General features: G+C 43.6%; 1 protein-coding gene across 1 annotated transcript in view; it reads left to right on the top strand.

The window, feature by feature from the left end:
* Positions 1-17,782, top strand: part of ARID4B (AT-rich interaction domain 4B) — a 367,662-nt gene that overhangs the window by 81,015 nt on the left and 268,865 nt on the right. The window contains exon 3 of the mRNA XM_077289130.1: positions 542-652. Coding sequence (XP_077145245.1) covers positions 542-652 — 111 coding nt within the window. The remainder of the gene's footprint in view (positions 1-541; positions 653-17,782) is intronic.

The raw sequence follows: 17,782 nt of genomic DNA, 5'->3' as shown, positions 1-17,782 counted from the left end.
GAGCAACCGCACCTTTGGCCGACCCACGCTACACCACTACTGATCATTATTTTCTTTTGGTATGTTTGTATTATTTTTTTTTTGTTCAGTGCATTCATCCCTGTCTGATTTTGCTGTGACTATAACATTTCAATATTAAATGCCTAGGTTACTATAACATGCCCAGATGACTATAATGCATATGGCTATAACATGGAGGTCACTTCTTTATTTTTAAACAATAAAAAAAATATTGATGACATTAAAATTTTATTGTATAGCTCATATTATATTAACAATATGCTAAAACCAGAAAAATTATGATATACAAGTTGTTATTTGACTGGATACATAACTTGCATAGCTGTTGGTATGAACTGGCGACAATTACGGTACTTATTGATGGGAATGAATCAGCACTGCAATATATATATATATATATATATATATATATATATATATATATATATATATATATATATATATATATATTCTTACAGCATATTGTAAACAGTTATAAAAAGGTTATTACTAAATTATAAATAATATTGTCTCCTAACAGTCTTTGGATCAACCTCCTTTCCTGTCGGTGGGCACAGATGTGAGTGCTAAATACAGAGGTGCATTTTGCGAAGCCAAAATAAAGGCAACAAAACGGCTTGTGAAAGTTAAGGTATGCAATGTTCTAAATTAAGTTACTGAACAAAGCGCTACAAAATTATCTATCATTTACCCTTCTACTTGCTTGTAAAAAATGTTTGCATCCTGATAACACTGTATTACATAGTCTTCAAATGGTTGAAGTAAAGGTTTACAGAGGTGTAAACTACCAAATTGGCTGTTCTAGTAAAGCTGAAGGTTACTTGGAGGTTATCACCATATACAGCTCTGCCAAAAATTAAGAGACCACCACATCAAAACCCCATCATGGGCAGCCCAATCTCCAGACCTGAACCCCATTGAAAACCTCTGGAATGTAATCAAGAGGATGATGGAACATCACAAGGCATCAAACAAAGAACTGCTTAAGTTTTGACGCCAGAAGCAGTGTGGAAGACTGGTGGAAAGCATGCCAAGAAGCATGAAAGCTGTGATTAAAAATCATGGTTATTCCACAAAATATTGATTTCTGAACTCTTCCTAAGTTAAAACATTAGTTTTGTTGTTTCTAAATGATTATGAACTTGTTTTCTTTGCATTGTTTGAGGTCTGAAAGCACTTTTTTTTTTAACCATTTTTCTTTGTCAAAAAAAAATTAGAAAATTTATTCCTTGGAACTTTTGGAGACATGTTGTCAGAAGTTTATAGAATAAATGAACAATTTACATTTTACTCAAAAATATACCTATAAAGAGAAAATCAGATAAACTGAACATTTAAATGCCGCTGTCAGAGTTTGACAGCGGCATTTAACTGGTTAATAACCGTGGGAGGATCGCAGTTGTCTCTTAATTTTTGCCAGACCTATATACTGGCATGTAAAAGTTTGGGCACCCCTGGTCAGAATTACTGTTATTGTGAACAGTTAAGCAAGTTGAACATAAAATGATCTTTAACCCCTTACCGACATCGGGCGTAATAGTACGTCGATGTCGGTATGCCTCCCTCCCTCACCGCCGGAGCCCACATCTTTCCAGGGACATGTCAGCTATCATGTGCCTGCAATAGCCGCGGGTGATATCGCGATCCTCCCGCGGCTATTAACCAGTTAAATGCCACTGTCAAACTCTGACAGCAGCATTTAAATGTTCAGTTTATCTGATTTTCTCTTTAGGCCGGCGTCACACTTGGCGTAAGACAATACGCCACGTATTATACGTCCGTACTACGGCCGTAATACGGAGAAATGTTCCCAAAATATTGATCCGTAGTCAGGGTGTGTCAGCGTATTTTGCGCATGGCATCCTCCGTATGTAATCCGTATGGCATCCGTACTGCGAGATTTTCGCGCAGGCTTGCAAAACCGACATCTAATGGATTTATGTGCTCAAATGTTCGGGAAAACATATATACAGTATATATATATATATATATATATATATATATATGTCATTGAGACACATATATATATATTCTGTATTTATATTTCATTCAGCGCGATATCTGTGAACAGCCGGTAATTCAATTGCCGGCTTTTCATTTCTCCTGCACAAACCCGACAGGATATGAGACATGGTTTACATACAGTAAACCATCTCATATCCCCATTTTTTTTGCATATTCCAGACTACTAATGTTAGTAGTGTATATGTGCAAAATTTCAGCGCTGTAGCTGCTAAAATAAAGGGTTAAATGGCGGAAAAAATTGGCGTGGGCTCCCGCGCAATTTTCTCCGCCAGAGTGGTAAAGCCAGTGACTGAGGGCAGATATTAATAGCCAGGAGAGGGTCCATGGTTATTGGCCCCCCGTGGCTAAAAACATCTGCCCCCAGCCACCCCAGAAAAGGCACATCTGGAAGATGCGCCTATTCTGGCACTTGGCCACTCTCTTCCCACTCCCGTGTAGCGGTGGGATATGGGGTAATGAAGGGTTAATGCCACCTTGCTATTGTAAGGTGACATTAAGCCAGATTAATAATGGAGAGGCGTCAATTATGACACCTATCCATTATTAATCCAATTGTTTGAAAGGGTTAAAAAACACACACACACATGATTTAAAAGTATTTTAATGAAATAAACACAGCGGTTGTTTTAATAATTTATTGCTCTCTCAATCCATTTGCAGGCCCTCGCTTGGCAAAATAATAAACGCACAAGATACATACCCTCAGCTGAACCGTCACGTCCCACGAGGTAATCCATCTGAAGGGGTTAATTATTTTACTGGCAGGAGCCCTGCTAAAGCAGCTGTGTGCTCGTGCTTGTAATTCCCCGGGGAATGAAGGAAATGTAGGTCATTGACCTACATTTCCTTCAGTCGCGGTGATGCGCCCCCTGGTGGATGTCCTCATATGACCTGGAGCGTGGGAAAAAGTTTCCAGGCTGCAGTTCATGAGAACATCCAGCAGGGGCGCATCACCGCGACTCAATGTAAGTACAGATCCAGCTTTCCTTTCAGCACCCGGGGGATTACAGGCACGAGCGAGTGGTTTATCGCAGCTCGTGCCTGTAATATTAGTTAACCCCTTCAGATGGATTACCTCGTGGGACGTGATAGGTCATCTGAAGGTATGTATCTTGTGCGTTTATTATTTTGCCAAGCGAGGGCCTGCAAATGGATTGAGAGAGCAATAAATTATTAAAACAACCGCTGTGTTTATTTCATTAAAATACTTTTAAATCGTGTGTGTGTGTTTTTTAACCCTTTCAAACAATTGGATTAATAATGGATAGGTGTCATAATTGACGCCTCTCCATTATTAATCTGGCTTAATGTCACCTTACAATAGCAAGGTGGCATGAACCCTTCATTACCCCACATCCCACTGCTACAGGGAGTGGGAAGAGAGTGGCCAAGTGCCAGAATAGGTTCATCTTCCAGATGTGCCTTTTCTGGGGTGGCTGGGGGCAGATGTTTTTAGCCACGGGGGGGCCAATAACCATGGACCCTCTCCTGGCTATTAATATCTGCCCTCAGTCACTGGCTTTACCATTCTGGCGGAGAAAATTGCGCGGGAGCCCACGCCAATTTTTTCCGCCATTTAACCCTTTATTTTAGCAGCTACAGCACTGAAATTTTGCACATACACACTACTAACATTAGTAGTGTGGAATATGCAAAACAAATGGGGATATGAGATGGTTTACTGTATGTAAACCATGTCTCATATCCTGTCGGGTTTGTGCAGGAGAAATGAAAAGCCGGCAATTGAATTACCGACTTTTCACTAACACCGCTGCGTATTTCTCGCAAGTCACACTGCTGGTCCGTGTGGAATCCGTATTTTTCTCGCCCCCATAGACTTTCATTGGCGATTTTTTTCCGCAATACGCTGACAAACGCAGCATGCTGCGATTTTGTACGGCCGTAGAAAGCCGTATATTACGGATTACGGACTGATAGGAGCAGCCCCATTGAGAATAATTGTGCCGTATGTTATGCGAGTTTTACGGACGTAGTTTCTGCGCTCTTACGTCCGTAAAACTCGCATGTGTGACGCCGGCCTTATAGGTATATTTTTGAGTAAAATGTAAATTGTTCATTTATTCTATAAACTTCTGACAACATGTCTCCGAAAGTTCCAAGGAATAAATTTTTGTGATCACGGGTCAACGGTGTGTTGGCATGACAACCTGAGGTCTCCTCTATCGTTGTCAGTGCCAGCTTGCTGTGAGCGCCACCCAGTGGTCAGCGCTCATAGCAAGTCAGTATATCTGCTATATAGAGGCGATCTGAACATCGCCTCTATGTAGCAGAGCCAATCGGGCTATAGCAGCTTCTAGTCTCCTATGGAGACTATTGAAGCATGCCAAAAGTAAAAAAAAAATGTTTTTAAAAATATAAAAAATATATAAAAGTTCAAATCACCCCCCTTTCACCCCATTCAAAATAAAACAATAAAAATAAAATCAAAGATACACACATTTGGTATCGCCGCATTCAGGATCGCCCGATCTATCAATGAAAAAAGGATCAACCTGACCGCTAAACGGTGTAGCGAGAAAAAAGTGGTCGCCGCTACATTGCATTAAAATGCAATAACGGGCTATCAAAAAATTGTATCTGTGCCAAAATGGTATAATTAGAAACGTCAGCTCGGCACAGAAAAAATAAGCCCTCACCCAACCCAAAATCACAAAAAATGGAGACGCTACAGGTATCGGAAAATGGTGCGATTTTTTTTTTTTTTTTAACAAAGTTTGAAATATTTTTTCACCACTTAGATAAAAAAAAGAACCTAGACATGTTTGGTGTCTATTAACTTGTAATGACATGGAGAATCAAAAATTTGGGCAGCTCCAAGGCTTAGATAACTAGGACCAATGTTTCTGACCTTAAAGGGCACCTGTCACCCCGTTTTTTCCGTATGAGATAAAAATACTGTTAAATAGGGCCTGAGCTGTGCATTACAACAGTGTATTTTTTGGCCCCCGATTCCCCACCTATGCTGCCAAAATACGTTACCAAAGTAGCCGTTTTCGCCTGTCAATCAGGCTGGTCTGGTCAAAAGGGCGTGGTGTCTTCCCCCAGATCTTGCTTAGTTTTCTGTTGGTGGCGTAGTGGTTTGCGCATGCCCAAGGTCCCGAATCCACTGCACAGGGGAGTTAAAAGAGCGCGATGTGCACTATTTCATTGGTGATCGGTGGGGGCGGCCATCTTCCTTTGGCCGCGCGTGCGCAGAAGCGGCGCTCTGCTGGCCACGGCTTCAGGAAAATGGCCGCGGGATGCCGCGCGTGCGCAGATGGAGATCGCGGCGGCCATTTTCCTGAAGCAGAGTTCACATCTCGGCTTCAGGAAAATGGCCGCCGCGATCTCCATCTGCGCACGCGCGGCATCCCGTGGCCATTTTCCTGAAGCCGCGGCCAGCAGAGCGCCGCTTCTGCGCACGCGCGGCCAAAGGAAGATGGCCGCCCCCACCGATCACCAATGAAATAGTGCACATCGCGCTCTTTTAACTCCCCTGTGCAGTGGATTCGGGACCTTGGGCATGCGCAAACCACTACGCCACCAACGGAAAACTAAGCAAGATCTGGGGGAAGACACCACGCCCTTTTGACCAGACCAGCCTGATTGACAGGCGAAAACGGCTACTTTGGTAACGTATTTTGGCAGCATAGGTGGGGAATCGGGGTCCACAAAATACACTGTTGTAATGCACAGCTCAGGCCCTATTTAACAGTATTTTTATCTCATACAGAAAAAACGGGGTGACAGGTGCCCTTTAATTACCCTGTTGGGGATATGGCTTGTTAGGAAAGGCCAGGTGATGTAAATTTCCCAGTTTTGTAAAAACCCAGCCTCCTATAACCTTGTGCCAAAAAATAGCAGCCATACGTTCTTCTAAGCAGCTGCCTTGCACTATGAAAATGGTGGAGGCCCACAAAGGAGGAGAAAACTATAAGAGGATAGCAAAGTGTTTTCAAGTTGCCCTTTCCTCAGTTTGAAATATAGTATAATGATGAAATGGTAGTTAACAAGAAGAGTGGAGGTCAATATAAGGTTTGAAATTTCAGTGACAGCTGCTTGTAGGATTGCTAAATTATAAAAAGTAAGATTGCAGCGTTGGAAGGGACCCAAAAAAAAGAGCCACAGAATGCAGCATTAGTGCTGCACAAGGTGGCTCTTTTAGTTAAAAACGCCAGGGGGGTGACAGGTTCCCTTTAATTATTATGCAACAGCTCCTTTAAGGACAAAGACCATGAAGATGTATTTTGGTGTGTAGACAAGAGTTATAGTTTGGACAAGTAATTGAGATTTAGAATAGACAGGAGAAGTTTGTTCAAAGAGTTGGACAACAATTGAGTACCTGTGTTTACACATAAATAGCAAAGTGGAAGGGTATTTGTCTCCAGAAAATGCATTTTGAATTCAAGTGACACTGTGGTTTCTTACAGGGGTGATATTTACAATAGCTAGACTAGATTCAATGTCTCTAAAACACAATATGGAATATTGGAGTTTGTATAAATCCGATATTGACGAGACATATATTATCCATGACAGGATGAACTAGGGAAGAAGATGCATATTTTCTCATAACTGTAACCCCTGCATATAGTCCACAAATCAATAACGGGCAAATAGCTGACAGCAGTCATGTCATGTTTGGTGTCTGGGTAACCAGAAAATCCCAATGAAAAATATGTCAGCAATCTCAAAGTTCTGTGATCATCCGGAGAGAAGTTATTGCATAAGTTGGGATTTTAATAAAATCCTGAAGAGATGAGGACGTGACACAACCCGGCCCACATGAAGTCATCATGCAGGGGGTGCGAAGTGTTTTGTAACTCAGGTGCTTATAAAAGATCAAGGCAAATTATGATCTTGTTTCCTGTAGAGAGTTACACATGCTTTAAGCCTGTTCACTGAACGCCCCTGTCATGATCCAGACCGGGTTTTGGGTCTTGTCTCTCCTTTCTCGGTCTGGTTATGTCTTTTTTTTTTAATGTACTATATATGCTATATTGTTTTGTCCCCTTTGTAAAATATTTTGTATATTTTTCATAAACACTGCCACCCTTTGGATTAAATATAAAATGTAATAGTGTTGTTCCTTTTGTTCTGTAAACTGTGCCCCAAAGCCATATGCTGCCTACGAGGCCTCCTGTCATCCTGTACATGATAAAAAAAAACTGGTGGTGGCAGCGAGTAATCTGGGGTTATCGTGGAACTAGCGGTGATCGTACGGGGTATATGCATATTCCATGTGTTGGAATCAGAGGTGTATATACCATATTCTCACTGTTACCTTCCCAATAACAAGCCTATTAGTGGAGACACCATGCGGCATTCTCCGTTAATCGCCGTTTAATCGTGTAATTGAAAATAGGGGCAGCAAAGAGCTGTTCAACACAAAGATCACAGTGGGTGGTTCTCCATGACTCTCCCGAGCTGTGATCATCTTGACAGTTTGCATTAATATATATTGTAGTCCTTCATTTCAAATGTGATTTTTGTTAATTGATCATAGTCAGCAGGCTGACTAATATACTATATTTCACCTATATTAAGTACTGCCTTAGGTAGCTGGTGGTAGCTTATGCCGGCTCCTATCATAAAACTAACATACCTATTTGGCCTCCCCTTATCGAAATGGCTTAGTGGTTCTCCATCTGGACAGCTTCTTGCATCCACTCATGATTGATATACATTGCAGCTGAGTACTGCTTCAGCTATCCTTCAACATCACTGCATGAGAAATGAACATTGCAATATTAAATTCAATATAGCAATGCTGCAATATCCAAGTGTGTACCAGCCTGCAAGCTGCTGTAAACATGAAAGAGTCTGCAGTGTCCACATAAATGCTGCAGTCTCTTCAAACCAACACAGATCTAATATTAATGTCATATTCTAAAAATTATCCATTAATTTTAAAAGCCTGGAAAACACATTTAACCCTTTCACAACATAGGATGTAATAGTATGTCCTACATTGGTTCCCAGTGTAAGGTGAGGGTTCAGGCATCTTCCTATAAGAGCAGCCCCGGAGATTATTCTGATCGCTGCTGTTTAACCAGTGCCTTGAAAAATTATTCATAGCTCGTGAACTTGTCCACATTTTTTCATTTAATACCCACAAATTTAAATGTATTTTACTGGGATTTTATGTGATATACCCACACAAAGTAACAAGTATTTCTGAAGTGTACAACCATTATTAGAGGAGTAGAACTCTTAAATAATTAGAAAACCATGTATAATTTCTTTTACACTTTAGGAATCCAATTGGTAATGTTTCTCCTTGCGGAGAGTGACATGTCAAGCCTGACATGCCAAGGTGAGGAGACTTTTAAGCCGCAATGCGCGAAATTTGCAAATTGTCTCTTCAGAGAGGAAGAGCACTAGAACTCTAGTTCCACCTATAGGAAGTAGCAATCCTAAAAGTCAATATTGACTCTATAACGAGCCTTGTCACATGACTTAGGATAAAAGCCAAAACCAAAATCTCAGTTTCCAAACACTGTGTTTCGGGGTACTGCCCCTCACCAGTACAATGTGTGAGATCTTGGCCATGGTGGTGAGGTTGGAGTGTGATTGATTGAGTGTGTGGACAGGTGACTTTTACACAGGTAACACATTCAAACAGGTGCAATTAATACAGGTAATGAGTGCAGAGAAGGATGGCTTCTTAACTTCTTAACGACCACCGATACGCATTAAAATGGTGTTGGATAAGGGGCCTTCTTCCCTTATTGCAGCTTTAAAATGCAGATCGGCAATAACTTTATAGTGCCCCTAGTGTCGGAAAATCTCCAGCATTTCAGCTAATGGGTAGCTGAGACCCTGGTTTTGCCGGTCCCCGATCACGTGATCGCAGTCACACAATAAATAACGGCTATCACATAAATAAAGTGTGCCAGCTATTGAAATCATTAATCTCTCTTCTGACATGATATACGTGTCAGAGGAGAGAGATCTGAGGTCCTCAAGCCCACCATGGTACCTCTGCCATCCCCCGATCCCTCTAGCTCCGTCCCCCCGGGACTCTGCCTCCTCTTCCAGAAAAAAAATAGCGGACGCATGCGCATTGCGCCTGCTGAGATCTGCCTTCTGGTGCCCGGCAACAGCAGGGATTATTCTTATTGGTATTTTGATCACTGTGATAGACCCTACCACAGTGATCAAAATCCAACAATTAATATGTCATACCCTTAGTCAGATTGTTTTATTTTATAATTTTTATTTCATTACCTCTTTGTCGTTCGGGTTAGGGTTGGGCTAGGGTTGGGGTTAGGGTTAGTGTTGCGCTTAGGGTGGGGCTAGAGTTAGCATTGGGGTTAGGGTTTTTTCAAAAGTAAAACAAATTATTATATGACGACTAGTGTTAAGCACAAGTGCTTTCTGTCATGCTGCTGCAGTGCAGTGTAACGCAACCTCCACTAGAGGGAGCTTGAGAGGGAATTGAGACTGCGTACACAGAGAACTCCACAGAGCACCTGCACAGGCGACACCAAGTGGCGAGAGAGTGGTCAAACAAGCCAAGTCAGAAACCGTTCAGAAGCAAAGTACAAAAAGGAGTAAGAAGTATACATGGTCAGGAGCAAGCCAGGGGGTTCAGCAACAGTCGAAAGCGGATAAGGCAAAGACAGAAAGCAGAAACAAGTCTGAATACAGGCCGAGTCAGAAACCAGATAATATAACCGAGAAACAGAGAAACGCTGGGAAAAGGGCAGACAGAGGAAGACAACAGACACGAGGCAAATCAGGGATCACAGCAGGACAAATCAAGGGTTACCATAGTCAGGTTCACACGCCGAAGGTAGAACTACAGCTGACACTGCCAGCAAGATTCATGGGAGCTAAATAGCAAGCCTGAACCCAGAATGAGGCAGAGCAAAGTTAACCCTTGACATGATCCGCCCAGAAAAAGGGCAGACAGGAATAAACCCTGGAATGGATCATGACACTTTCTTCTGGAGTATGCTTTTGGGGGTTGCTTGAGCACCCGCTATACTTGGTGCACCCTGTTGTGAATTTACTTTTTGCTCCCTCTAGTGGTTACTAGTTTTTTGACTCTGGTTTTTCTGTCATTCCTTTTATCCGCACCTGGGTCGTTAGTTAAGGGTGTTGCTATTTAAGCTCCCTGGACCTTCAGTTCAATGCCTGGCAACGTAGTTATCAGAGCTAGTCTGCTGTGCTCTTGTCTACTGATCCTGGTTCCAGTTATATCAGCTAAGTCCGCTTTTTGCTTTTTGCTATTTTGTTTTGGTTTTGTATTTTTGTCCAGCTTGTTCCAAATATATATCCTGACCTTTGCTGGAAGCTCTAGGGGGCTGGTGTTCTCCCCCCGGACCGTTAGACGGTTCGGGGGTTCTTGAATTTCCAGTGTGGATTTTGATAGGGTTTTTGTTGACCATATAAGTTACCTTTCTTTATTCTGCTATCAGTTAGCGGGCCTCTCTGTGCTAAACCTGGTTCATTTCTGTGTTTGTCATTTCCTCTTACCTCACCGTTATTATTTGTGGGGGGCTTCTATCCAGCTTTGGGGTCCCCTTCTCTGGAGGCAAGAAAGGTCTTTTGTTTTCCTCTACTAGGGGTAGCTAGATTCTCCGGCTGGAGCGTGTCATCTAGAATCAACGTAGGAATGATCCCCGGCTACTTCTAGTGTTGGCGTTAGGAGTAGATATATGGTCAACCCAGCTACCACTGCCCTATGAGCTGGATTTTTGTATTCTGCAGACTTCCACATTCCTCTGAGACCCTCGCCATTGGGGTCATAACAGTTTGCCAGGCCGGTATTAAATGTTTAATGCATTGCAGAAGAGGGATTATAAGAAAGAAGATTCTGAGTTTTTTTTTTTTTTTTTCTTCTTCCCCTTTACCTCAGAGTGGCTATGCTTGCTGCAGACATGAATGTCCAGACCTTGATTACAAGTGTGGACCAGCTGGCTACTCGTGTGCAGGGCATACAAGACTATGTTATCAGTAATCCTAGGTCAGAACCTAAAATACCGATTCCTGAACTGTTTTCCGGAGACAGGTTTAAGTTTAGGAATTTTGTGAATAATTGTAAATTGTTTTTGTCCCTGAGACCCTGTTCATCTGGAGATTCTGCTCAGCAAGTAAAAATTGTTATTTCGTTCTTACGGGGCGACCCTCAGGATTGGGCTTTTTCGCTGGCGCCAGGAGATCCGGCATTGGCTGATATTAATGCGTTTTTTCTGGCGCTCGGTTTACTTTATGAGGAACCCAATCTTGAGATTCAGGCAGAAAAGGCCTTGCTGGCTATGTCTCAGGGGCAGGACGAGGCTGAAGTGTACTGCCAAAAATTTCGGAAATGGTCCGTGCTGACACATTGGAACGAGTGTGCACTGGCCGCTAATTTTAGAAATGGCCTTTCTGAAGCCATTAAGAATGTTATGGTGGGTTTTCCCATTCCCACAGGTCTGAATGATACTATGGCACTGGCTATTCAAATTGACCGGCGGTTGCGGGAGCGCAAAACCGCAAATTCCCTCATGGTGTTGTCTGAACAGACACCTAATTCGGTGCAATGTGATAGAAAAATCGCAAATTCCCTCATGGTGTTGTCTGAACAGACACCTGATTTAATGCAATGTGATAGAATCCTGACTAGAAATGAGCGGAAAATTCATAGACGCCGGAATGGCTTGTGCTACTACTGTGGTGATTCTACACATATTATCTCAGCATGCTCTAAACGTATAGCTAAGGTTGTTAGTCCTGTCACCGTTGGTAATTTGCAACCTAAATTTATTCTGTCTGTAACTTTGATTTGCTCACTGTCGTCTTTTCCTGTCATGGCGTTTGTAGATTCAGGTGCTGCCCTGAGTCTTATGGATCTGTCATTTGCTAAGCACTGTGGTTTTACTCTTGAACCATTAGAAAATCCTATTCCTCTTAGGGGTATTGATGCTACGCCATTGGCAGCAAATAAACCGCAGTATTGGACACAGGTTACCATGTGCATGACTCCTGAACACCGCGAGGTGATACGTTTCCTGGTTTTACATAAAATGCATGATTTGGTTGTTTTAGGGCTGCCATGGTTACAGACCCATAATCCAGTCCTGGACTGGAAGGCTATGTCAGTCTCAAGTTGGGGCTGTCGTGGTATTCATGGGGATTCCCTGCCTGTGTCTATTGCTTCTTCTACGCCTTCGGAAGTTCCGGAGTATTTGTCTGATTATCAGGATGTCTTCAGTGAGTCTGAGTCCAGTGCACTGCCTCCTCATAGGGACTGTGACTGTGCTATAGATTTGATCCCAGGCAGTAAATTTCCTAAGGGAAGACTGTTTAATCTGTCGGTACCTGAACATACCGCTATGCGTTCATATATCAAGGAGTCTCTAGAGAAAGGACATATTCGTCCGTCTTCTTCCCCTCTTGGTGCGGGATTCTTTTTTGTGGCAAAAAAGGACGGATCTTTGAGACCTTGTATTGATTATCGGCTTTTAAATAAGATCACTGTCAAATTTCAGTATCCTTTACCGCTGTTGTCTGACTTGTTTGCCCGGATTAAAGGTGCCAAGTGGTTCACCAAGATAGATCTTCGTGGTGCGTACAACCTTGTGCGCATTAAGCAAGGTGATGAATGGAAAACCGCATTCAATACGCCCGAAGGTCATTTTGAGTACTTGGTGATGCCTTTTGGGCTCTCCAATGCGCCTTCAGTTTTTCAGTCCTTTATGCATGACATTTTCCGGAAGTATCTGGATAAATTTTTGATTGTTTATCTGGATGATATTTTGGTTTTTTCTGATAATTGGGATTCGCATGTGGAGCAGGTCAGGTTGGTCTTTAAAATTTTGCGTGAAAATTCTTTGTTTGTCAAGGGCTCAAAGTGTCTCTTTGGTGTACAGAAGGTTCCCTTTTTGGGGTTCATTTTTTCCCCTTCTGCTGTGGAGATGGACCCAGTCAAGGTCCGAGCTATTCTTGATTGGACTCAGCCCTCGTCAGTTAAGAGTCTACAGAAGTTCTTGGGTTTCGCTAACTTCTACCGTCGTTTTATCGCTAATTTTTCTAGCATTGTGAAACCTTTGACGGATATGACCAAGAAGGGCTCCGATGTAGCTAACTGGGCTCCTGCTGCCGTGGAGGCTTTCCAGGAGTTGAAACGCCGGTTTACTTCGGCGCCTGTTTTGTGCCAGCCCGATGTCTCACTTCCCTTTCAGGTTGAGGTGGATGCTTCAGAGATTGGAGCAGGGGCCGTTTTGTCGCAGAGAGGCCCTGGTTGCTCTGTTATGAAACCTTGTGCCTTTTTCTCTAGGAAGTTTTCGCCTGCCGAGCGAAATTATGATGTGGGCAATCGGGAGTTGTTGGCCATGAAATGGGCATTTGAGGAGTGGCGTCATTGGCTCGAGGGTGCTAAGCATCGTGTGGTGGTCTTGACTGATCACAAAAATCTGATGTATCTCGAGTCTGCTAAACGCCTTAATCCGAGACAGGCCCGCTGGTCATTGTTTTTCTCCCGCTTTGATTTTGTTGTCTCGTATTTACCAGGTTCAAAGAATGTGAAGGCCGATGCTCTTTCTAGGAGCTTTGTGCCTGATGCTCCTGGAGTCGCTGATCCTGTTGGTATTCTTAAAGATGGAGTTATCTTGTCAGCTATTTCTCCGGATCTGCGACGTGTGTTGCAGAGATTTCAGGCTGATAGGCCTGAGTCTTGTCCACCTGACAGACTGTTTGTCCCGGATAAGTGGACCAGCAGAGTCATTTCCGAGGTTCATTCCTCGGTGTTGGCAGGTCACCCGGGAATTTTTGGCACCAGAGATCTGGTGGCCAGGTCCTTTTGGTGGCCTTCCTTGTCAAGGGATGTGCGGTCATTTGTGCAGTCCTGTGGGACTTGTGCTCGAGCTAAGCCTTGCTGTTCTCGTGCCAGCGGTTTGCTCTTGCCCTTGCCTGTCCCGAAGAGACCTTGGACACATATCTCCATGGATTTCATTTCTGATCTTCCGCTATCCCAGGGCATGTCCGTTATCTGGGTGATATGTGATCGCTTCTCAAAGATGGTCCATTTGGTTCCTTTGCCTAAGCTGCCTTCCTCTTCCGATCTGGTTCCTGTGTTTTTCCAGAACGTGGTTCGTTTGCACGGCATCCCTGAGAATATTGTGTCAGACAGAGGATCCCAGTTCGTTTCCAGATTCTGGCGATCCTTTTGTAGTAGGATGGGCATTGATTTGTCGTTTTCGTCTGCTTTCCATCCTCAGACTAATGGACAGACGGAGCGAACCAATCAGACTTTGGAGGCTTATTTGAGGTGTTTTGTCTCTGCTGATCAGGACGATTGGGTGACATTCTTGCCGTTGGCTGAGTTTGCCCTTAATAATCGGGCTAGTTCCGCCACCTTGGTTTCGCCTTTTTTCTGCAACTCTGGTTTCCATCCTCGCTTTTCTTCGGGTCATGTGGAGCCTTCTGACTGTCCTGGGGTGGATTCTGTGGTGGATAGGTTGCAGCGGATCTGGAATCATGTGGTGGACAACTTGAAGTTGTCACAGGAGAGGGCTCAGCGCTTTGCCAACCGCCGCCGCGGTGTGGGTCCCCGACTACGCGTTGGGGATTTGGTATGGCTTTCTTCCCGCTTTGTTCCTATGAAGGTCTCCTCTCCCAAATTTAAACCTCGTTTTATTGGGCCTTACAAGATATTGGAAATCCTTAATCCTGTATCTTTTCGTCTGGATCTTCCTGTGTCGTTTGCTATTCACAATGTATTTCATAGGTCCTTGTTGCGGCGGTACATTGTGCCTATAGTTCCTTCTGCTGAGCCTCCTGCTCCGGTGTTGGTTGAGGGCGAGTTGGAGTACGTGGTGGAGAAGATCTTGGATTCTCGCCTCTCCAGGCGGAGGCTTCAGTACCTGGTCAAGTGGAAGGGCTATGGTCAGGAGGATAATTCCTGGGTGGTCGCCTCTGATGTTCATGCGGCCGATTTAGTTCGTGCCTTTCATGCCGCTCATCCTGATCGCCCTGGTGGTCGTGGTGAGGGTTCGGTGACCCCTCACTAAGGGGGGGGTACTGTTGTGAATTTACTTTTTGCTCCCTCTAGTGGTTACTAGTTTTTTGACTCTGGTTTTTCTGTCATTCCTTTTATCCGCACCTGGGTCGTTAGTTAAGGGTGTTGCTATTTAAGCTCCCTGGACCTTCAGTTCAATGCCTGGCAACGTAGTTATCAGAGCTAGTCTGCTGTGCTCTTGTCTACTGATCCTGGTTCCAGTTATATCAGCTAAGTCCGCTTTTTGCTTTTTGCTATTTTGTTTTGGTTTTGTATTTTTGTCCAGCTTGTTCCAAATATATATCCTGACCTTTGCTGGAAGCTCTAGGGGGCTGGTGTTCTCCCCCCGGACCGTTAGACGGTTCGGGGGTTCTTGAATTTCCAGTGTGGATTTTGATAGGGTTTTTGTTGACCATATAAGTTACCTTTCTTTATTCTGCTATCAGTTAGCGGGCCTCTCTGTGCTAAACCTGGTTCATTTCTGTGTTTGTCATTTCCTCTTACCTCACCGTTATTATTTGTGGGGGGCTTCTATCCAGCTTTGGGGTCCCCTTCTCTGGAGGCAAGAAAGGTCTTTTGTTTTCCTCTACTAGGGGTAGCTAGATTCTCCGGCTGGAGCGTGTCATCTAGAATCAACGTAGGAATGATCCCCGGCTACTTCTAGTGTTGGCGTTAGGAGTAGATATATGGTCAACCCAGCTACCACTGCCCTATGAGCTGGATTTTTGTATTCTGCAGACTTCCACGTTCCTCTGAGACCCTCGCCATTGGGGTCATAACAGCACCCCAAATCACCTGCGCTCAACACTAATGATGATATATTCAATGTGACGCCCTAATGTTATCAAATTCTTTGTAGTACCATTGGGTTAATAATCCTCACTACATCCCTTGATAAAATCCTTGAGGGGAAAAGTTTCCAAAATGGGATCACTTATCGGGGGTTTCCACTGTGTAGGCACATCAGTGGCTTTCCAAACGTGACATGACATCTGCTATCGATTCCAGCCAGTTTTGCAGTCAAAAGGTCAAACTGTGCTCCTTCCCATATGATTCCTGCCATGCAGCCACACAGTAGTTTACCCCCACATATGGGGTATCTGCGTACTGATGAGAAACTGCACAACAAATTTTGGGGTTAATTTTCTCCTGTTACCCTTGTAAAAGTAAAAAGTATTGTGGCTAAACAAAATTTTTGTGAAAAAAAAGTAAAATATTCATTTCCTTGCACATTCCATTTAAGGGGTTTTCCACTACTAGGACAACCCCTAATTAAACTAAATCTTCTACCCCGATAAAATAATAAAGCATATACTCAGTCACCTCGCTTGCTGGCTACATTCCAGTCGTGTCTGCACTCGCAGTTCCAGTCTCAGAATCACTGGGATCCGTTGAAGAGTTGTAGAGTTATTACCATAAAGTGCCACTGGTCAGATTTAAAAAATTTGGCCTGGTCATTAACCCCTCCACACCGCAGCCCATTTTAATTTTTACATTTCTGTTTTTTGCTCCCTTGCTTCCCAGAGCCATAACTTTTTTATTTTTCCATCAATATGGCCATGTGAGGGCTTGTTTTGCGGGACTTTTGAACGACACCATTGGCTTTACCATTTCGTATACTGGACAACGGGGAAAAAAATCCAAGTGCAGTGAAATTGCAAAAAAAAAGTGCTATTCCACAACTGTTTTTTTTTATATATACCATGATCAACAAATGCTAAAACTGACCTGCCATTATGATTCTCCAGGTCATTATGAGTTTGTAGACACCAATCACGTATAGGTTATTTTTTATTTAGGTGGTAAAAAAAAATCCAAAGTTTGTAAAAAAAAATAAAAATAAATTGCGTCATTTTCCGAGGCACGTAGTGTTTCCATTTTTCGTGATCTGGGGCTGGGTGAAGGGTTATTTTTTGCATGCCGAGCTGACATTTTTAATTATACCATTTTGGAGTAGATACGATCTTTTGATCGCCCGTTATTGCATTTTACTGCATTGTTGCGGCAACCAAAAAACCGTAATTCTGGCGTTTTTACTTTTTTATAGCTATACTGTTTGCCAAATGGATTAATTATTTTTATATCTTGATAGAATGGATGGAGACTTAAGGCCCCGTCACACTTAGCGAGATCGCTAGCGAGATCGCTGCTGAGTCACAAGTTTTGTGACGCAACAGCGACCTCAGAAGCGATCTCGCTATGTTTGACACGTACCAGCGACCAGGCCCCTGCTGTGAGATCGCTGGTCGTGTCGGAATGGCCTGGACCTTTTTTTGATCGTTGAGGTCCCGCTGACATCGCTGAATCGGTGTGTGTGACACGGATTCAGCGATGTCTTCACTGGTAACCAGGGTAAACATCAGGGTTACTAAGCGCAGGGCCGCGCTTAGTAACCCGATGTTTACCCTGGTTACCATCGTAAAAGTAAAAAAAAACAAACAGTACATACTCACATTCCGGTGTCCGTCAGGTCCCTTGCCGTCTGCTTCCCGCACTGACTGACTGCCGGCCGTAAAGTGAAAGCAGATCACAGCGGTGACGTCACCGCTCTGCTGTTAGGGCCGGCGCTCAGTCAGTGCAGGAAGCAGACGCCGGGGGACGCGAAGGTGAGTATGTACTGTTTGTTATTTTACATTTTACACTGGTAACCAGGGTAAACATCGGGTTACTAAGCGCGGCCCTGCGCTTAGCAACCCGATGTTTACCCTGGTTACCCGGGGACCTCGGCATCGTTGGTCGCTGGAGAGT

This window comes from Ranitomeya variabilis, chromosome 2 (assembly GCF_051348905.1).
Source record: "Ranitomeya variabilis isolate aRanVar5 chromosome 2, aRanVar5.hap1, whole genome shotgun sequence".
NCBI lineage: Eukaryota > Metazoa > Chordata > Amphibia > Anura > Dendrobatidae > Ranitomeya > Ranitomeya variabilis.
The sequence above is the reverse complement of the archived record's forward strand: the minus strand, read 5'-3'. Positions and strand labels throughout refer to the sequence as shown.